Consider the following 20,307-nt stretch of genomic DNA (forward strand, 5'->3'; position numbering starts at 1 on the left):
AATCTATTTTATATACTACATTTATTTATGAATCAATGTCTGTCTAACTGGTAAGAGAGGATTTGACTCTGCCAAGTTGGATCAGATTGACTGGTTCAAAACCAGACTTGGCAGGTACCAATCCGTTTAAATCCTCTTCTTTAAACCATTTTCCCTAACACATAACTTGTACACTGGGTCATAGGCTCAAAGATAGACCAACATTACAATTTAGAGCTAAAACTTTGAGCGAACTCGAATGAGTTTTGATCGAATAGTTTAGCTTGACTAGTAATACATCAACATGAATGGAACGATATTTGATTATATATCATCATTTGAATTGATATATCGCATAAGAAGCACTTTGGTCCAAGGTGAAGCTTTAAAAAGACTAGAGAACCATCCAAAACATTTTTTTATTGTGAGATAAATCATTTAGACACTCCATACTTTTCTCTCTTTAATTTTTTAATGGGTTCTCTTGTCATACATATAAAGGATAGATTAAGCTGATACCCGAACCATTCCAAGTCTTGAAGAAAAAGTCATTTTTTTTTATATTTTCAGAAGTTTGATTATTATAAGGAACTTGTCTTCTGGTTGCATCCCTGGCCGGCAAAAAGAAAGAATATGTGATGGAAACAAGCAAGGTTCACTTGGTCAAAACTCAAAGCATGCAAGCAACTAGGTTTTTTTAATTCAAATATCATAAGCTATATTTATATCAGCCTATGCCGACAATCACCTAACATCCAAACTGTTATATGGTTCTCAAGATTGACAAGATACGTACCACAATAATTATCTAAATCGATCTAGACCGCTGGGCCTGACAGTATTGTTTTCCTTAAAATAAACTTTATATGAGGCCAACAACAGAATGTCTAATTCAATATAGAGGGGCTGCCTATAAAGACTTTTTAAAAGTAAAATAGAAAAAAAAAAAGACCCAAGGTTATTAAATACCATAGATTTAAACTCATTGAGTCGATCCAAAATCCATCCGAGTCAACTTGAAAATGTACCAAACCAAATCAGAAACTCAACTGAGTTTTTGGAATATATATATATATATATATATATAGGGAAATGTTCAGCAACAAACATTTTTCAAAACATGGGTTAGAGATTTTGTAATGGGCTGATTTTTGGTGAGGATGATCTCTACGGTGAGGAGATCATCATCACCAAAAATCAGCCCATTCCAAAACTTCTAACCCCATCAAAAATGGTTTACAAAAAATGGACGGTCCACAATTTTTCAACTTGTAAACTGGGGCTAGAAGTTTTGGAATGGGCTGATTTTTGGTGAAGGTGATCTCCTCACCGTAGAGATCATCCTCACCAAAAATCAGCCCATTCCAAAACCTCTAACCCATGTTTTGAAAAATGTTTTGCCAAAATGTTTGTTGCTGAACGGGACCCATATATATATATATATATATAACATTTTTGTGGAGAATAATTTTTTTTTTTCTTTTTAATTTTAAAATATTTAAATCTATTTTTATATTTTATAAATATAATATATATTTATTTAACTTTTTATTTTAGATCGATAAGCTTATTTTTAATGAGATGATTAACCAATGATAGTGGGAATTAAACCCAGGTTTGTGGCATCATCACCCATAGACTTTACCATCTAACCTAGTTGGCACCTTTCATTTGACTTATCCAAGCAGTTTTCGACTCGATAGACATTCGTGCCAAGTCAAGTTCTAAAACCATACGTCAAATACACAATTTAGGACCAAAGTTTTTTTTTTTTTTTGAGTTTTATCTCCTTGACAATAAATGTGTTTCCCACTCAAAGTAGAATTAACAATTTCATCCACAAACATTATGAAGGGTATGCCACTCTTGCATTGCCTGGATGGTTTTGACCAATGTAGGCTTTTATACAAGATGGAACCATTTTTTATGTGGCAAGTTTCAGGCCAATAGCATATATATATATATATATATATTATATATATATATATATATATATATATATATATGGGTCCCTATCCGTGGCCAACAGTTTGGCAAACATTTTGGCAAACACTTTTTCAAAACATGGGTTAGAGGTCTTGGAATGGGCTGATTTTTGGTGAGGATGATCTCTACGGTGAGGAGATCATCCTCACCAAAAATCAGCTCATTCCAAAACTTCTAGCCCCATTTTACAAGTTGAAAAATCGTGAACCGTCCATTTTTTGTAAACCATTTTTGATGAGGTTAGAAGTTTTGGAATGGGCTGATTTTTGGTGATGATGATCTCCTCACCATAGAGATCATCCTCACAAAAAATCAGCCCATGCCAAGACCTCTAACCCATGTTTTGAAAAATGTGTTTGCCAAAATGTTTTGCCAAACTGTTGGCCATTGATCGCTACCCTATATATATATATGTGGGTAGCGTTCAATGGCCAACAGTTTGGCAAACATTTTGGCAAACACATTTTTCAAAACATGGGTTAGAGGTCTTGGAATGGGCTGATTTTTGGTGAGGATGATCTCTTCGGTGAGGAGATCATCCTCACCAAAAATCAGCCCATTCCAAAACTTCTAACCCCATCAAAAATGGTTTACAAAAAATGGACGGTTCACGGTTTTTCAACTTGTAAATTGGGGCTAGAAGTTTTGGAATGAGCTGATTTTTGGTGAGGATGATCTCCTCACCGTAGGGATCATCCTCACCAAAAATCAGCCCATTCCAAGACCTCTAACCCATGTTTTGAAAAAGTGTTTGCCAAAATGTTTGCCAAACTGTTGGCCATTGAATGGGACCCAATATATATATATTTTGAGGGATGTCATTCATAGGGGAAAAATTTAATATAATGATGAAGGTGAACATGCATGCTGATGATGAGGGGAGGTGAAGGTCACTGTTCAAGAGGACCACGTATCAGACTGAAGATTTGGATTGGAACCTCGACCGTGCACATGGAAAAAAGAAAAGTTGACTGTCTAGAACGAGGATGGACTAGCCATAAGAAATAAATGGATCGGAAGAATTATATCTAAGTACACATTCTGCTGGTTAGTAGGTTTAACTCTATAGGGCAACTTGGCTTTTGGATATAACAAATTGCTCTTAATCTAACCCGTGTATTTAAACTTCAACCAAAGGTTAAATGTTCTTCTCTACAAAGACAGGCAAAAAATCAATATAGATGAAAGAAAAAAGGACTATACACTAACAAGGTCATTATGTAAATCGATTACGAAAATAAATCACAACAAACACAACATATGAACAACATATGACATGGTAAACTACTAAAATGTGCAGAGTACCAATTACGGAAGTAATCTTGACTAAATTTCACTAATGAAAATGGACAGTCTTTAAACTAATATTGGTTCTTTCCTTGTAAAGGTACCTGTGGATTCACTCTCCACACATCAAAGAAGGTTGGCCATAATCAACAGAAGATAAAAAACAGTTGTGAAGCTTATAATTTTTCCCCTTTAAGAAATTTCAAGAGTTTTGAAACTTTTTAAAACAGTAGAAATTTACAAGCTTCCACACAAGGTCTAAATAGAAAATTTGTATCCATCCATCCATATCTAGGAATGAAACAAATAGATAATTCAATGAAATGAACATATAGCAAGTAAACAATGCTTTTTTGATGACTCAATAAAATAGGCGTGAAAGATTAATAGGGACAGGATCAGAATCCTATGATGATATCCTATGCTAATGTATTCAGAGCTTATGCCTGCTTTATGAAAGATTAACAGGGGCAGGGGGCATTCGTATTTCATTGTCAGAGGTGACATTGTTGGAAATATGAAAGATGAATCATAACCAACACATGGCATAGATTGGTTTATTGGGAAAATAAATATTTCTAACAAAAGCAGCTTCTTCTCTCCTCAAGACTTCTATCAAACCTTGTATTTTACATTTAAGATAAATTTTATGAGAAAATATGAAGATTACATCACAGGTTCGTGTTTTGAAACGTAAACACATACAACGTTACATGGATTTGAGAGTTTCTTAGTCCTCCTTAGGAACCTGAAACTGCCCATTAACCATCCAGAATTATTTCAACATAGACGAAAGGTGAGAGAGTTCCTTTTGAACCGATCACGTTTACCATCCGAAGGGGGATCTCAATTTTCTAGAGATAACCCAAGATATCCAAGTTTTGCAAGATATCTCACATAATAGAATAAAGATAGAAGAAAAATTAAGGGCCTCACATATCACAAAGGAAGAATTGAGTCCCGGTACGGGCTATATCTTGAAGGCAAGAACTTGCCGCCACTTGAGCAAGACCTCTTCATTGAAACAGATCGTGTGTGAAGTGATCCCCCCTTAGAAGAACCACCACTACCCATCAATTTAAAGATGCTCGAACTTCCATCCACGCGCTTTGCAGTCATCCCTATATTAGATTTCTTGTCTCTGGCTAATTCAGTTTCTGAACTCTCTTCTTCAATTTCTACTGGAAGAAAATTAGCCAGAGAGAAACAGAACATCGAAGCAACCGTAGACGAATCCATCGAAACCGACCTCCTAACTGGCTGTCTCCCATCCTCCAAAACCCGCTGTCTCTCAGCCAAATCATCGAACACCTGAAGCTCGCAATCTGAGAGAGGAAAAGGTGTACCCACCTTTACATCCCTTGTTTCATTCTGTAATTCCCTCTCTTCTTCAACTCCAATCCCATCTTCTCCACTCAAATCCCTCCCCAAACCACCATCACCCCCAGAATTCTCAGCATGGGTCTCCTCCCCCGAACCCAAATTATTCAAATTCGACTCCGATACAGTCGAATTCGACACAACAGCATTGGAGACGACGATAGGGGCACGACACAGAGGGCAATTAGTATGAGAGCGCAACCAAGTATCGATACAGGGGAGATGAAACGCGTGGCTACACTTGGGAAGAAGTCGAAGAGACTCTTCTTCTTGAAACTCATTGAGACAAACCGAACACTCTGTCCCTTCAATTAAACCATCTTCCTTGTTATACTTACAGATGGTGATGGAGTTGATGATGGACTGTTGGAGACCAACGGTTCTGATGAACCAGATGGGGTGGTCCACCACTGGTCCATGATCTTCATCAAGAAAATCTTGATGGGTATCGTTAGGTTCTGGTGGAGGTGAAGGTGTGATTGAACGATTGAAAAATGAACAATATTTGGCAAAAATGGCATAGTAACTGATGACAAGAAAACAACTACTAAGGACAACGATTATAATGATCACAAGGGGTGAGAGTTGATGATGGTTTGGTGAAGGAGGTGGAGATAGCAAATATAAGGGATCAGAACGGCCACATGAGAAGAAACAGCTAGTTTCAGTTTCGTTTAATTCAGAGAGACTCGAAATCGAAAGTATACTTCGAAACGCCATTAAGAAAGAAAGACAGAAAGAAAACGGAGGAATAACACACAGATAGAGAGAGAGAGAGAGTCAAACGCCGTCTAACAGATAAAACATATCAAATCTTGGATTGTTGAAAGTCTTGAAGGTGATGGAAAGAGATGTTGTTGGACTTTTCTAATGTCCAACGACGTTGATACAAAACGGTGTGATGAAGCAATCTGCGGCTCTACACTCATATGGGATCCATTTGGAGTGGATATCTATTTATTTCAGCCGTCTATTGGATGTTCTACGTCCAACGGCGTTGGATATGGGAATTTTCCTTTTTTTCAACTTTGACTTTTGCTTTCAACTTGCGTTTCATCCTTCAATCTCAACGCCACAGTTGGTTCAAATTCTTTGAACAATTCACGAATTATACATAAATTTTTCACCGAACTACTACTGGCACCCCAACTTTACTTGTTACATCCAGTTAAAATTAAAAAAATAAATCGATGCTGTCTCTCTCACACTCTATTTAAAAATAGGTTTCTAGATGCTGGATTTAGGATTTTACATAAGCCTAATCCTGTTTGTAAACAACCTCTGAATGTTAGGTAATGACTTGAATCAAGCTTTTGTAACGCTTAATCTAATTTTTTTAAATTTGAGTGTGATAAATAATTTAAGAAATTGGGGTGTAATAATTAATAGTTGGGATTTCAATAATAATTCTCTATTTTTATATAAGGGAAAAGTTGACAATTTCTTTAAAATTATAAAAATAAATATTGAACGATCGTTAAAGAGTCATTTTTGACAAAGTACGAAAAAAATCCCTTGTCAAACGACAGTACACGCGCTGTTATTCAAATTAACATAAAAACATAACACTTTAAGAGTCATTTTTGACAAATTACCTAAATACCCCAATGAAAAATGGTGATACAAGTGATGTTATTTAAGTTAACATGAAAAACCTATACTTGAATAGGAGATTTTTTAGGTTAGCATGAAAAATCTACCATTCCAATGTAAGTTTTTCAAAAACCTATCATTCAAATGTAATTTTTCAAGTTTAATTTTTTTTAGTAGTAATTTGACTTTTAATGTACATCAAATTTGATGTATTGTATACTTGACAATGGATACTTGTTAAGTATGATACAATGCAACAAATTCAATGCCCATTAAATATGAAACTTAACATGTGTATGATACCTGAGAATCGAATCAATCTGAACCAAACTAAGGTCAGTTTGGATTGGTTCGGTTATAAGCTATATTCTAATGGTGGTGGCTATGATGATCTTGAGTCTTAATTTTTATTTTTTGATATCGCGGGTATCCTCACCCTTCGGGTGGGACTAAACCCACGGTCACACACACCACCTCCTCGGAAAGTCCTACGTGCAACAGGTTGAGTTAAGGGTCAATTGTCATGGAGGGTGGCCCCAAGGAATTCACATCTTCGTGGGGTCTCTACTTGCCACTATGCCAACCTCTTGGGGTTATCTTGAGTCTTAAATTAGTTATACGAAAAAAAAAAAAATTGAACAAAGATTTGTTAACATGATTTGTTGCATTATCTGAAAACTACATCCCTAGGCATTTAAGAGCCGAGTTACTACTCCAAAAAATTAAACTTGAATGTTAGGTTTTTCATGCTAACTTGAAAAATCTACCATTCAAGTGTAGTTTGTCATGTTAACTTGAATAACAACACTTGTACTGTCGTTTTTCTTTCAGTCTTTTTGGTAATTTATCAAAAATGACTCTTGAAGTGTAGTTTTCATAATAATTTGAATAACAAAGATCGTTCAAAGTTTGTTTTTGTAATTTTGAAAAAAAATTTAACTTTTAATAAAAAAATAATAGTTAATTTAGATTCTTTTTTTAATTTCCTGAATTTTTAATTATTTGTAATTTATTTATTTTTTAAATTAAAAAAAATGTATTAAAAGAAAGAATAAAACACATAGATCCTTATTCATTTTTTCTAATATTTTTTCTATCCCAATCTCCTATTGTAATATCTTCCTTGTTCTCCCCTTACGCTTCAGAAAATTGTGAATCATCATGTAAGCCAAGATTATGGATCAACATGTAAGTTTTTCACTTTTTATACATTCTTTATATCTTTTTCTCTTAAATTATTTTGAAAGAAACCATGTGAAAAATTTCACTCAAAATTATGTGTGAGTGCCTGTGCTTTTGTTTTTACAAAACTATTAATAATGTCATTAACTTGTAAGAAAATTTCATGCTGTTCATAGTTTTAAATTTGTTATATGTTATTTTAGATTACAATAATGAAAATGCTTGACAAACCCTGTGTAGTATCCAAGTATTCTTAGTTTCTTGAAGAACCTTATAAAATTTCAATTATACTCTAGGCTTATGCTTTGCAAAATTTTTATTTATATCTCAATTCTCAAGTCAATAATGTGGCTCATAGTTAAATCAAATATTTAAAATTACATAAACAAAGTGGATAAATACATTGTCATCATAATGTTGGTAGCATTTAAACTTTTTTTTTCCTTGATACCCCTCACAATTATTGAGATGATCCAATAGTCGAGTTTGACCTTTTACAATCGTCAAGGTTAACGATTTAAGCGATCAATCTAAACAATTTGAATCATTGATCTCTGTTTATTGAGTTTGACGTTGTATAGGAGTGAGTGAATTTAGAAAAAGAAGGTGCCACTTAACTATGTGGTAAAGGCTTAAGGAGATTTGATCCCATGACTAAGGTTTATATCTGGTTGAACTCAGCTTCATTTACATTAAGAACTAGTCCCTTGTTTGCTTTGCAAAAAATACAAAAAAATAAAAATTGAGAATTAAGAAATAATTTTTTTACTAACTAGTAACTAGGCTATTAAGCTACTTTACCCAAAAGTTGGGTGTATTTAGAAAGAAATCCCTATCGTAGCATCCGATTTTCCTAATGTATCCAAGTAAAAGGTCAGGATCCCTTGACTAATGAAATATAAATCAAGAAATTGCACGAAATTTGTACAGTTAAAACATGAAATCCAACTAATAGATTTATCATATAGATACATACCCTTGCTAAAGGCACCTAGCAATTTAACTAGGGCATCCAAACCATAGTCAATTTTTTTTTTTTTGTCCCATATACAGATCATCCTAAAAAAAATTCAATACATTCTATAACTTTTAACCCAAATAAGAGAAAAACATCAATATATGGTGTGGGAGCCTTACCATGAATCTGGGTGCCTTTAACACGGACTAGATACATACCTTAAAGATAAAAATAAGAGTCGTGCTAAGTAACATTGAAATGTACACCACCGTGGGGGACACACATCCATGTCAGAAATGACTCCTAAGATGTACATTAGAATGTTACTTCACCATAATACTAAAAATAAAATGGCTTACATTTTAAAAGTGGAAATTTGGTATTTTTTTTAAGAATTCAAATAATGTGCACCTTGGGTGGAGGAATGAAACTCTCCTCCCACACTTCATTACATGTCAGGTGTGCTACAATCCAAGGAAATTTTGAAAATGAGATATTTTAGACTTTTATTTATTAGAGTATAACTTACGTGACATGTGTAATATATACATAGCGTGATATGTGTGTATATATAGCTAGCAGGTGTGTGGGTGTGGGTGCGGGTGCGGGGACTCCACCCTTGGTGCTTATTTTTTCTTTTTGTTTAAAGTAAGAATAATAATATTCTAACTAGAAAGTCTTCACTCTATTCATGGACACGGAACCATATCTATTTGATCGGAATACACAGATAAATTCTCATAAAAGATGTGCATACAATTTATCCCAAGGAAATAGATCTATGATTTTATGTTCGTAACACGGCAGCCGTGTGAAGGCTTTCTGATTAGAATATGAGCACTCTTTTCTTTGATGAGTCTTTTTTGAGTGGTGATTAAAATTCCAACTCCGTGGCATATCTTTATGGGTGAAGAGGTCAATAAATCACACTATTTGACTTATGATATATGGGTCAATAAATCACACCTTAAAGGGTAATAAATAAATTTTGGAAATTAAATTTTTTACGGAAAATACCCTTAAAAAATCTGTTATTACCGATGTGTATTTATTGCACTTGAGTCGTGCTAGAATGACCTCAGCGCTGACACAGAGGGAGACATCTTGGTGATGTGGAAATGCCCATATATGTATTTCTTCGAGATACAAGTAAAACGCATCTATAGATATATGCATGCCATCACATCAAAATGTCCCCGCCCCGGAGGTCGGAGGTCGGAGGTCACACCAACATTAATCGTTACTTGCACTTTAACATGTGGCCTGCATGAGGGCATTTTAAGTTCCACTGTGATTCTCACTGTGATGATGTGATAATCATAGATGTGTTTTCTCAAGACAGAAGTAAAAAGAATTTGGAAACGTGTGCACCTCCATAAAATCCCAATGTCACCCCAACATCACTCTTATTATATAAAGAAATTTCTTCAATATTTTACAAGTGTTTCTATTTACAAGTTTATATCCTTCATAATTTTCTTCATATCATTTCATCTCAAAATTTCCCTTTTTCGTTACATTGAAGCTGCAAAAATGTTTTTTGATTATTCAGTATTTAACTTTATGAAGAACACTTGATCTTACCCAATTTGATTAAAAAATTGTTTTAATTTGATTAGTTGAATCAGTTGGCAAAGTATCTGTTTAACAGGAACCAAAATGCCATTATTCTATCCTCAGTTGGGTCTAAAAAGAATTGGAATCGATTTTGATTTTACCATATGGACACAGCAGATACTCGAACAACATTTTTTAACTAATATGAGGGGAAAACTGAATTTTTGATGTAAAGTTGAACTCAACATAACTCATTCCTTATCATTGTTGATCAATTGAAACCTTAATAACCAAACCAACTACACATCAGAATTTGATTGAATTACATCATGTTATGAAAAGTTCAACTTCTGCTCTTTGTAATTGCCTTCTTTTATTTTTAATATAGCTAGTTTGGGGCTTTGCCTTAATCCTAGACCTTTGATACAGGTACCCCCCAAATTTTATGCCTTAATTAAGGGTATTTCTTGAAAGAAAATCTTTACCAACAACATTTTTTACTCATTGAGGATTTCTTTATCATGGGCTTCATAAATCCGCCTAGGGGCTCTGGACTTAAATCCAACCTTTGCTCCATATATTTGATACTCGAATAGTTGTAATTTAAAAGTTGAAGCCTTAATTTGTTAGTAAATAACCTACTAAATATTAGTTTGGATAATTTTGTGATAACTGTCTCGTATTCTAAAGATTAATGCAGGGAACAAAATGATTTTAACTCCCATAATAGCGTTTTAGGAAGGAAAACTAACTTACAGAACCTACGAATAAGGAAGATAATTTGCTATCTACCTTAAAGTTGTCAATGGTGTGTAATTTAAACTTCTCTTTAGTCTTTTAAGTTTTGAAAATGATTGCAGATATGGTGGAAAATGCAGCAGCTGTAGAAAATGATTGCCAATGGATCAGGTTCGGCAGTTCAGATCAGATCATGGTTTATCTGGGAAGATCCGCAACTGATCCAATACTTACTGGATCCGGGTTCTTTCTGAAATCAGTATTTCATTAGATGTCCAATAATACTTGGATCTGATAAAATTCGATTCTATAAAAATACATATCACTTATCTAAACAACGTATATAAATAAAATAAATTTTATACTCTTCTCAGGTGTCATCAGGTTGGGACACGATTGATAAAAAAAATGATCCATTAGGTATGTCAAATTGGATCCCTATTGCTAAATATGTTTGGTTACATGGTTGAATATTAGGCCAACTTTATTTTAATTTCAAACCTTACTTATCTGACTTAGGGATAAGGCTTTTCTTAGAGAAAAAGATTTGATGATGACGACCACTGCGATGATGATTTCTTGAGGGTTGGCACATTCAATTTGTCTTAGTTTTTTTTTCCTTTTTCTTCGATAAGCGGGTATCCCTGGAGATAGGGGGATCATGCCTGTACCTGGGCTTTTCCTAGCTCATAGACATGGTCTTGTCCATGGAATTAGTTCGGAGGGACGTGCAACGCCCGCACATCACACACACTAGGTAAGTGAAGGTACCCCTTGCGACTGGCTTTTGAAGAATTAATGCTCATACTAGATATCAAATTCGCGAGCTACAAACATTGACCACTTATTGGTTCGAAATTACCATTAGACAATCTCTCAGAGGTGATTGGACTTTGTTAGAACTTACAAAAATAAGTAATTTGACTAATTATATATGTAAAATAAAATCAAAATTTGCAGATTTATTTTGAATTAAAAAAAATAAAAAACTACTTATTTTAATAAAATACCATCCAATGACATTTGAAGATGATAGAATATATGGATCGGTGCCCATCTCGAATATTGTTAAAGAATAATGATTTTTCGACTCCCTCCCCCGTCTAACATGCTGCCCCACACTCTAATGATGTGGCATGTGCTAGAAACATAAATTTTTCATCAAGATACACAACTGTATATATTTATGGGGATGTGCTGTTGTATTTCTCAAGGAAAAATCTATGCTTCTAAGAAATGCCACATCAAGAGAGTATGTCGAGGGGGGTTAGAAAATCATGACTTATATTGTTAAATTCCATAGAATAAAAAATCAACCTAAAACATGCTAGAGTCTAGATCATATGCACCTAAGGTGGAGAATTGAAATCCCTCTCACACCTCCCCTTAATATCATGTAAGCCACAATCCAACACAATTTTAAAAAAGAGATATTTTAAGCGTCAATCCCATGGATTGTGGCTAACGTGACATGTATTGAAGTGTGAGAGGAGGGTTTCAATCCTCCACATGATTTTTAAACTTGGTATCGCGTCTCGTCTCGTTTAGCTCCGATACCGAGTCGTCTCGGATGAATTTTTTGATACGTTTGAGACGTCTCATGAGATAACTCGAAAAATTATACGTGAGATATAAAACTCGATCAAAAAAATGACTTTGTGAGTTAATCTCGTTTAATTCCGATATCAAGTTAACTCGAGCGATACGTCTCAATATCGAACGAGTTTAAAAATCATGATCCTCCACCCTAGGCAGATAGGATCCAACTCAACATGCTATACACCAACCCATTTAAGGTTTCATAATAATAATAAATATTATTGTTGTTTTTGTTTTTTGTCCTCATCTTTCTTCTCTCCATAATTTTACTGAACTGAATTAGATGTTAATTATTTAATCCAAATCACATGAACAACATGTATCTGGAAAAAAAAAAGTGTCAATTATTACCCAAGGACGGCTTTTATTTTGGGTTTATTTATAACTTAATTTTGTATATTTCTTCAAAACGAAATTATACACGTGTTGCTTGCTAGCATATCTAAAAATAAAATAAAATAAAATAAAACTTTAAAATAGTCAAAGCCCCTTAAATTACACATGGATATTAAAATAAGTTTATCCATTCTAGAAAGACCTGGTACATACTACAACCTTTAGTTTTCAAATTAAAGGTAGAAAGGATGTTCAAAGTTTGGCAGATTGGGCTAATGGGGTTGTTTTCTATTTACAATGTGTTTCAATTTGCTTCTTCTTTATTAAATTGCTTCCAAAACTACACTCCAAAATACATGCTTTCAATATTGACTTATGGCGTTGTAATGATCGTTTGACGTGCCACTTGCTTGGAAGATGATACGTGTATATAGCAGCATATCTGTCATTTATCCTCATCCATGTTCCTTAATCCTACCCTTAGATGGTCTTCGGGATTTGCTTGGTTCAAATCTCAAGGCACATGATGGATTTGGACAAAGTAACGACTACGACTACATGGGATGATGTTGAAATGCTTTTGTTGTATTGCAAAAGTGAATAAAAGCTTTTGACAAGGTATCAAATTTTGATGTCAGTATCTTACAACTTTTCAAAAAGGGCAAAAAGAAAACGGAAATTTTTTAGATTCTTTGGATATAACTCTTTTTCTTGGAGAAATAGTGAATAGATTGTAGAAATGAGAGAGAGAGAGAGAGATTATGATATTATTTTGTTGAAACTTTATAAAATAATAAGACAAGCATGAAAACAACTTTTTTTCGATCATTAATAATTAGTAGGTGAGGGGTTTTGAACTTAGATTGTGGTTTTAAGATTCAAATTAATCTTTAACTAACTTACAAACCTAGTACTTATAAGAGATGCATCATATTATGATGTATAAGATACATTGTATTATTGTCAATGTAACTCATAATTAAAAGAAGGTTGAGATGGTGATTGGGAATAAAATATTTAGTAATATCTATTAAAACATTCTAAATTAGGAATTATAAATAATTAGTATATCTATATTAGGTTAGTTTCTAATATCTTGTTTGATATAATCTTTATAAATATCCTAATAGGGTTCATGTAATATTCATCTAAGAATTCTTAATAAATCAGATTTTCTACAGTACTTCCATGAAAATGTTAATGAGGCACCAGACTATAATAATTTCATATTTCATATATAGAGTTAGAGGTGTCAATGGATAATCAAAAATTCGAATCCTATTCGAATTCAAATTTAAAAAAAAAAAAGATATTATTCGAAAATTTTGGATAACAAATTCTAATTCGAATAGTTTTATATATTTGAATATTTATCGGATATAGATTCAAAGATAACATTTCAAATCCGATTCGAAATAATATATAATATATATTATTTATTTGATTTATTAATTATATACATAATATAATATATATAATAGGTTTTTTTAATAATGAAAAATCAATTGGATAAGAAAAAAAATGAGTTTTTTTTAATTTACAAATTATTCAAATTCTAATAAGATATTATCTGATATCCGATAAGATAATCGGATTCGAATTCAAATTCGAATATCATATAAAAATTTTGGATTTGAATTCAGATATTGTTGTATCCGAACCAATAAGCATCTGTTGACAACCCTATATAGAGTGGGTGTTCTTCAACCCTCATAATATCTAATTAAGGGCTGGGTTTGACCAAAATGATTAACACTATTATCTATCTATCTATCTATCTATCTATCTATATATAGGGTAGTGTTCAATGGCTAACTTTTTGGCAAAACATTTTTCAAAACATGAGTTATAAGTTTTGGAATGGGCTGATTTTTGGTGAGGATGATCTCTACGGTGAGGAGATCATCCTCACCAAAAATCAGCTCATTCCAAAACTTCTAACCCATGTTTACAAATTGAAAAATCGTGGACCGTCCATTTTTTGTAAACTATTTTTGATGAGGTTAGAAGTTTTGGAATGAGCTGAGTTTTGGTGATGATGATCTCCTCACCGTAGAGATCATCCTCACCAAAAATCAGTCCGTTCCAAAACTTCTAATTCATGTTTTGAAAAATGTTTTGAAAAATGTTTTGCCAAAAAGTTAGCCATTGAACGGGACCCTTATATATATATATATAGGGGTCCCGTTCAATGGCTAACTTTTTGGCAAAACATATATAATATATATATATATATATATATATATTATATATATATATATATATATATATATATATATATATATATATAGGGGGGCGTTCAATGGCCAACTTTTTGGCAAAACATTTTTCAAAACATGAGTTAGAGGTTTTGGAATGGGCTGATTTTTGATGAGGATGATCTCTACGGTGAGGAGATCATCCTCACCAAAAATCAGCCCATTCCAAAACTTCTAACCCATATTTACAAGCTAAAAAATCGTGGACCGTCCATTTTTTGTAAACTGTTTTTTATGGGGTTAGAAGTTTTGGAATGGGCTGATTTTTTGTGAGGATGATCTCCTCACTGTAGAGATCATCCTCACCAAAAATCAGCTCATTCCAAAACCTCTAACCTATGTTTTGAAAAATGTTTTGCCAAAAAATTTGCTAAAAAGTTTGCCATTGATCGCTATATATATATATATATATATATATATAGGGTCAGGTTCAAGGGCCATATGAGAAAAGATATAAGAAAACTTTCGACGGTTAATATAATTTTAAAATATGGGTTAGAAATTTTGGATTGAGCTGATTTTTTGTGAGGATGATCTCTATGATGAGAAGATCATTCAAAAAAAAAAAAAAATCAGCCCAATCTGAAACTTCTAACCCCCATTAAAAGTGATTTAGAATGTGGACCGTCGATTTTTTACCAATTTTTATCACTAATTTGTAAATCACTTTTGATGGATTTAGAAGTTTCTGATTGAGCTGATTTTTTGTGAGGATGATCTTCTCATCATAGTGACCATCCTTGCAAAAAATCAGCTCAATCCAAAACCTCTAACCCTTATTTTGAAAAATGAAAGTTTTCTTATATGTTTTCTCATATGGCCCTTGAACCTGACCCATATATATATATATATATATATATATATATGTGGGTAGTGATCAAGGGCAAACTTTTTAGCAAACTTTTTGGCAAAACATTTTTCAAAACATAGGTTAGAGGTTTTGGAATGGGCTGATTTTTGGTGAGGATGATCTCTATAGTGAGGAGATCATCCTCACAAAAAATCAGCCCATTCCAAAACTTCTAACCCCATCAAAAACAGTTTACAAAAAATGGACGGTCCACGATTTTTTAGCTTGTAAATATGGGTTAGAAGTTTTGGAATGGGCTGATTTTTGGTGAGGATGATCTCCTCACCGTAGAGATCATCCTCACCAAAAATCAGCCCATTCCAAAACCTCTAACTCATGTTTTGAAAAATGTTTTGCCAAAAAGTTGGCCATTGAACGCCCCCCTATATATATATATATGGGAAATGTTCAGCACCCTAAGTTTTACCACACACTTTAACAAACGTTTTTTGTCCTACATGGGTTAGAAGTTTTGGAATGGGCTGATTTTTGGTGAGAATGATCTCTATGATTAGAAGATCATCCTCCCCAAAAATCAGCCCATTCCGAAATGTTTAGCCCCATGTTTACAAGTTGAAAAATCGTGGACCGTCCATTTTTTGTAAATCATTTTTGATGGGGTTAGAAGTTTTGGAATGAGCTGATTTTTGGTAAGGATGATCTCCTCACCATAGAGATCATCCTCATAAAAAATCAGCCAATTCCGAAACTTCTAACCCATGTAGGACAAAACGCGTTTGTTAAAATGTGTGGTAAAACTTAGGGTGCCGAACGTGACCCTATATATATATATATATATATAGGGAAATGTTCAGCACCCTAAGTTTTACCACACACTTTAACAAACGTTTTTTTGTCTTACATGGGTTAGAAGTTTTGGAATGAGTTGATTTTTGATGAGGATGATCTCTATGATTAGAAGATCATCCTCCCCAAAAATCAGCTCATTCCGAAATGTTTAGCACATGTTTACACGTTGAAAAATCGTGGATCGTCCATTTTTTGTAAATCAATTTTGATGGGGTTAGAAGTTTTGGAATGAGCTGATTTTTGGTGAGGATGATCTCCTCACCATAGAGATCATCCTCACCAAAAATCAGCTCATTCCGAAACTTCTAACCCATGTAAGACAAAATGCGTTTGTTAAAGTGTGTGGTAAAACTTAGGGTGCCGAACGGGACCCATATATATATATATATATATGGGAATGTTCAGCACCCTAAGTTTTACCACACACTTTAACAAACGTTTTTTGTCCTACATGGGTTAGAAGTTTTGGAATGAGCTGATTTTTGGTGAGGATGATCTCTATGATTAGAAGATCATCCTCCCCAAAAATCAGCCCATTCCGAAATGTTTAGCCCCATGTTTACACGTTGAAAAATCTTGGACCGTCCATTTTTTGTAAATCAATTTTGATGGGGTTAGAAGTTTTGGAATGAGCTGATTGTTGGTGAGGATGATCTCCTCACCATAGAGATCATCCTCACCAAAAATCAGCTCATTCCGAAACTTCTAACCCATGTAAGACAAAACGCGTTTGTTAAAGTGTGTGGTAAAACTAAGGGTGGCGAACGGGACCCTATATATATATATATATATATATATATGGGGGGCGTTCAATAGCCAACTTTTTGGCAAACTTTTTGGCAAAACATTTTTCAAAACATGAGTTAGAGGTTTTGGAATGGGCTGATTTTTGGTGAGGATGATCTCTACGGTGAGGAGATCATCCTCACCAAAAATCAGCCCATTCCAAAACCTCTAACCTATGTTTTGAAAAATGTTTTGCCAAAAAGTTTGCTAAAAAGTTTGCCCTTGATCGCTACCCTATATATATATATATATATATATATATATATATATAGGGTCACGATCCTAAGACTCATATTGCGACTCACATTGCGACACACCGTTTTGTCTTATATGGGCAAAAATGTTTGGAATGAGCTGATTTTTTGTGAGGATGATCTCTGTGATGAGGGGATCATCCTGGCAAAAAATCATCCCATTCCAAAACTTCTATCCCCATCAAAATTGATTTACAAAAATTGGACGGTCTATAATTTTTCAACAAAAATTGGACGGTCTAGAAGTTTCATAATGAGCTGATTTTTGGCAAGGATGATCTCCTCACCATAGAGATCATCCTCACTAAAAATCAGCCCTTTCCAAATATTTTTGCCCATATAAGACAAAACGGTGTGTCGCAATATGAGTCTTCGGAACGCTGTTCATATATATATAGGGGTCCCGTTCAATGGCTAACTTTTCGGCAAAACATTTTTCAAAACATGAGTTAGAAGTTTTGGAATGGGCTGATTTTTGGTGAGGATGATCTCTATGGTGAGGAGATCATCCTCACCAAAAATCAGCCCATTCCAAAACTTTTAACCCATGTAGGACAAAACACGTTTGGTAAAGCGTAGGGTAAAGTGTAGGGTGTTGAACATTTCCCTGTGTATATGGGTCATGTTCGGCGCCCTACAATGTAACAAACAATTTGGCAAACATTTTGGAGCCGTCGGATATATAAAGATCGGATGGACGAGATTCACTTAAACACAATTTAACGTATAATTTAAAAGTTTTAAGTTAATTACAGTGCCATCCTTCTACTTTCCAATAATTAGTGCGTCATCCCTCTCTCTTTAAAATCCAAAAAAAAAAAAAAGTGTGTGTGAACTCTCTCATTCTCTCTCTTGACGGAACTCGATAGAACTCTCTCTCTCACTCTCTCAAACCCTCTCGCTCTCAACAAAATTCAAGAGAACCCTCTCTCTCACTCTCTCATTCTCGATCGAATTGAAACCCTCTCACTCTCACTCTCTCATTCTCGCTCTCGAGTTTTGTCGAAGAGCGAGAGTGAGATAAGGGGTTCTATCGAGTTCTGTCCAGAGAGAGTAAGAGAGAGGGTTCTATCGAGTTCAGTTGAGAGAGAGAGAATGAGAGAGTTCTCACTCTCTGTTTTTTTTTTTTTTTAAAGAGAGAGGGAGGACGCACTAATTATTGAAAAGTAGAAGGATGGTGTTTTAATTAATTTAAAACTTTTAAATTATACGTTAAATCATGTTTAAGTGAATCTCGTCTGTCCGATCACTATATATCCGACGGCTCCAAAATGTTTGCCAAATTGTTTGTTACGTTGTAGGGCGCTGAACGGGACCATATATATATAGGGTCCCGTTCGCCACCCTTAGTTTTAACACACACTTTAACAAATGCGTTTTGTCTTACATAGGTTAGAAGTTTCGGAATGAGCTGATTTTTGGTGAGGATGATCTCTATGGTGAGGAGATCATCCTCACCAAAAATCAGCTCATTCCAAAACTTCTAACCCCATCAAAAATGGTTTACAAAAAATGGACGGTCCACGATTTTTCAACGTGTAAACATGGGGCTAAACATTTCGGAATGGGCTGATTTTTGGGGAGGATGATATTTTAATCATAGAGATCATCCTCACCAAAAATCAGCCCATTCCAAAACTTCTAACCCATGTAGGACAAAAAACGTTTGTTAAAGTGTGTGGTAAAACTAAGGGTGCTGAACATTTCCCATATATATATATAGGGAAATGTTCAGCACCCTTAGTTTTACCACACACTTTAACAAACGTTTTTTGTCCTACATTGGTTAGAAGTTTTGGAATGGGCTGATTTTTGGTGAGGATGATCTCTATGATTAGAAGATCATCCTCCCCAAAAATCAGCCCATTCCGAAATGTTTAGCCCCATGTTTACACGTTGAAAAATCGTGGACCGTCCATTTTTTGTAAATCAATTTTGATGGGGTTAGAAGTTTTGGAATGAGCTGATTTTTGGTGAGGATGATCTCCTCACCATAGAGATCATCCTCACCAAAAATCAGCTCATTCCGAAACTTCTAACCCATGTAAGACAAAACGCGTTTGTTAAAGTGTGTGGTAAAACTAAGGGTGGCGAACGGGACCCATATATATATATATATGGGAAATGTTCAGCACCCTTAGTTTTACCACACACTTTAACAAACGTTTTTTGTCCTACATGGGTTAGAAGTTTTGGAATGTGCTGATTTTTGGTGAGGATGATCTCTATGATTAAAATATCATCCTCCCCAAAAATCAGCCCATTCCGAAATGTTTAGCCCCATGTTTACACGTTGAAAAATCGTGGACCGTCCATTTTTTGTAAACCATTTTTGATGGGGTTAGAAGTTTTGGAATGAGCTGATTTTTGGTGAGGATGATCTCCTCACCATAGAGATCATCCTCACCAAAAATCAGCCCATTCCAAAACTTCTAACCCATGTAGGACAAAACACGTTGTTAAAGTGTGTGGTAAAGCTTAGGGTGCTGAACGGGACCCTATATATATATAGGGTCCCGTTCGCCACCCTTAGTTTTTACCACACACTTTAACAAACGCGTTTTGTCTTACATGGGTTAGAAGTTTCGGAATGAGCTGATTTTTGGTGAGGATGATCTCTATGGTGAGGAGATCATCCTCACCAAAAATCAGCTCATTCCAAAACTTCTAACCCCATCAAAATTGATTTACAAAAAATGGACGGTCCATGATTTTTCAACGTGTAAACATGGCGCTAAACATTTCGGAATGAGC

General features: G+C 34.4%; 1 protein-coding gene across 1 annotated transcript; it reads right to left on the bottom strand.

Moving 5' to 3' along the window:
* Nucleotides 1-3,874: 3,874 nt before the first annotated feature.
* LOC147402695 (RING-H2 finger protein ATL52-like) lies at nucleotides 3,875-5,461 on the bottom strand. The gene has a single exon (XM_086438025.1). The coding sequence runs from the start codon at nucleotides 5,350-5,352 to the stop codon at nucleotides 4,192-4,194; it is 1,161 nt and encodes a 386-aa protein (XP_086294151.1). The 5' UTR covers nucleotides 5,353-5,461; the 3' UTR covers nucleotides 3,875-4,191.
* Nucleotides 5,462-20,307: the final 14,846 nt, after the last annotated feature.

Source organism: Akebia trifoliata, chromosome 4, assembly GCF_017979445.1.
Source record: "Akebia trifoliata isolate Shusen 1 chromosome 4, ASM1797944v1, whole genome shotgun sequence".
Taxonomy (NCBI): domain Eukaryota; kingdom Viridiplantae; phylum Streptophyta; class Magnoliopsida; order Ranunculales; family Lardizabalaceae; genus Akebia; species Akebia trifoliata.

Coding starts and splice junctions, on each gene's coding strand:
- LOC147402695 (XM_086438025.1), bottom strand. CDS start 5,352: ATGGCGTTTCGAAGTATACTTTCGATTTCGAGTCTCTCTGAATTAAAC.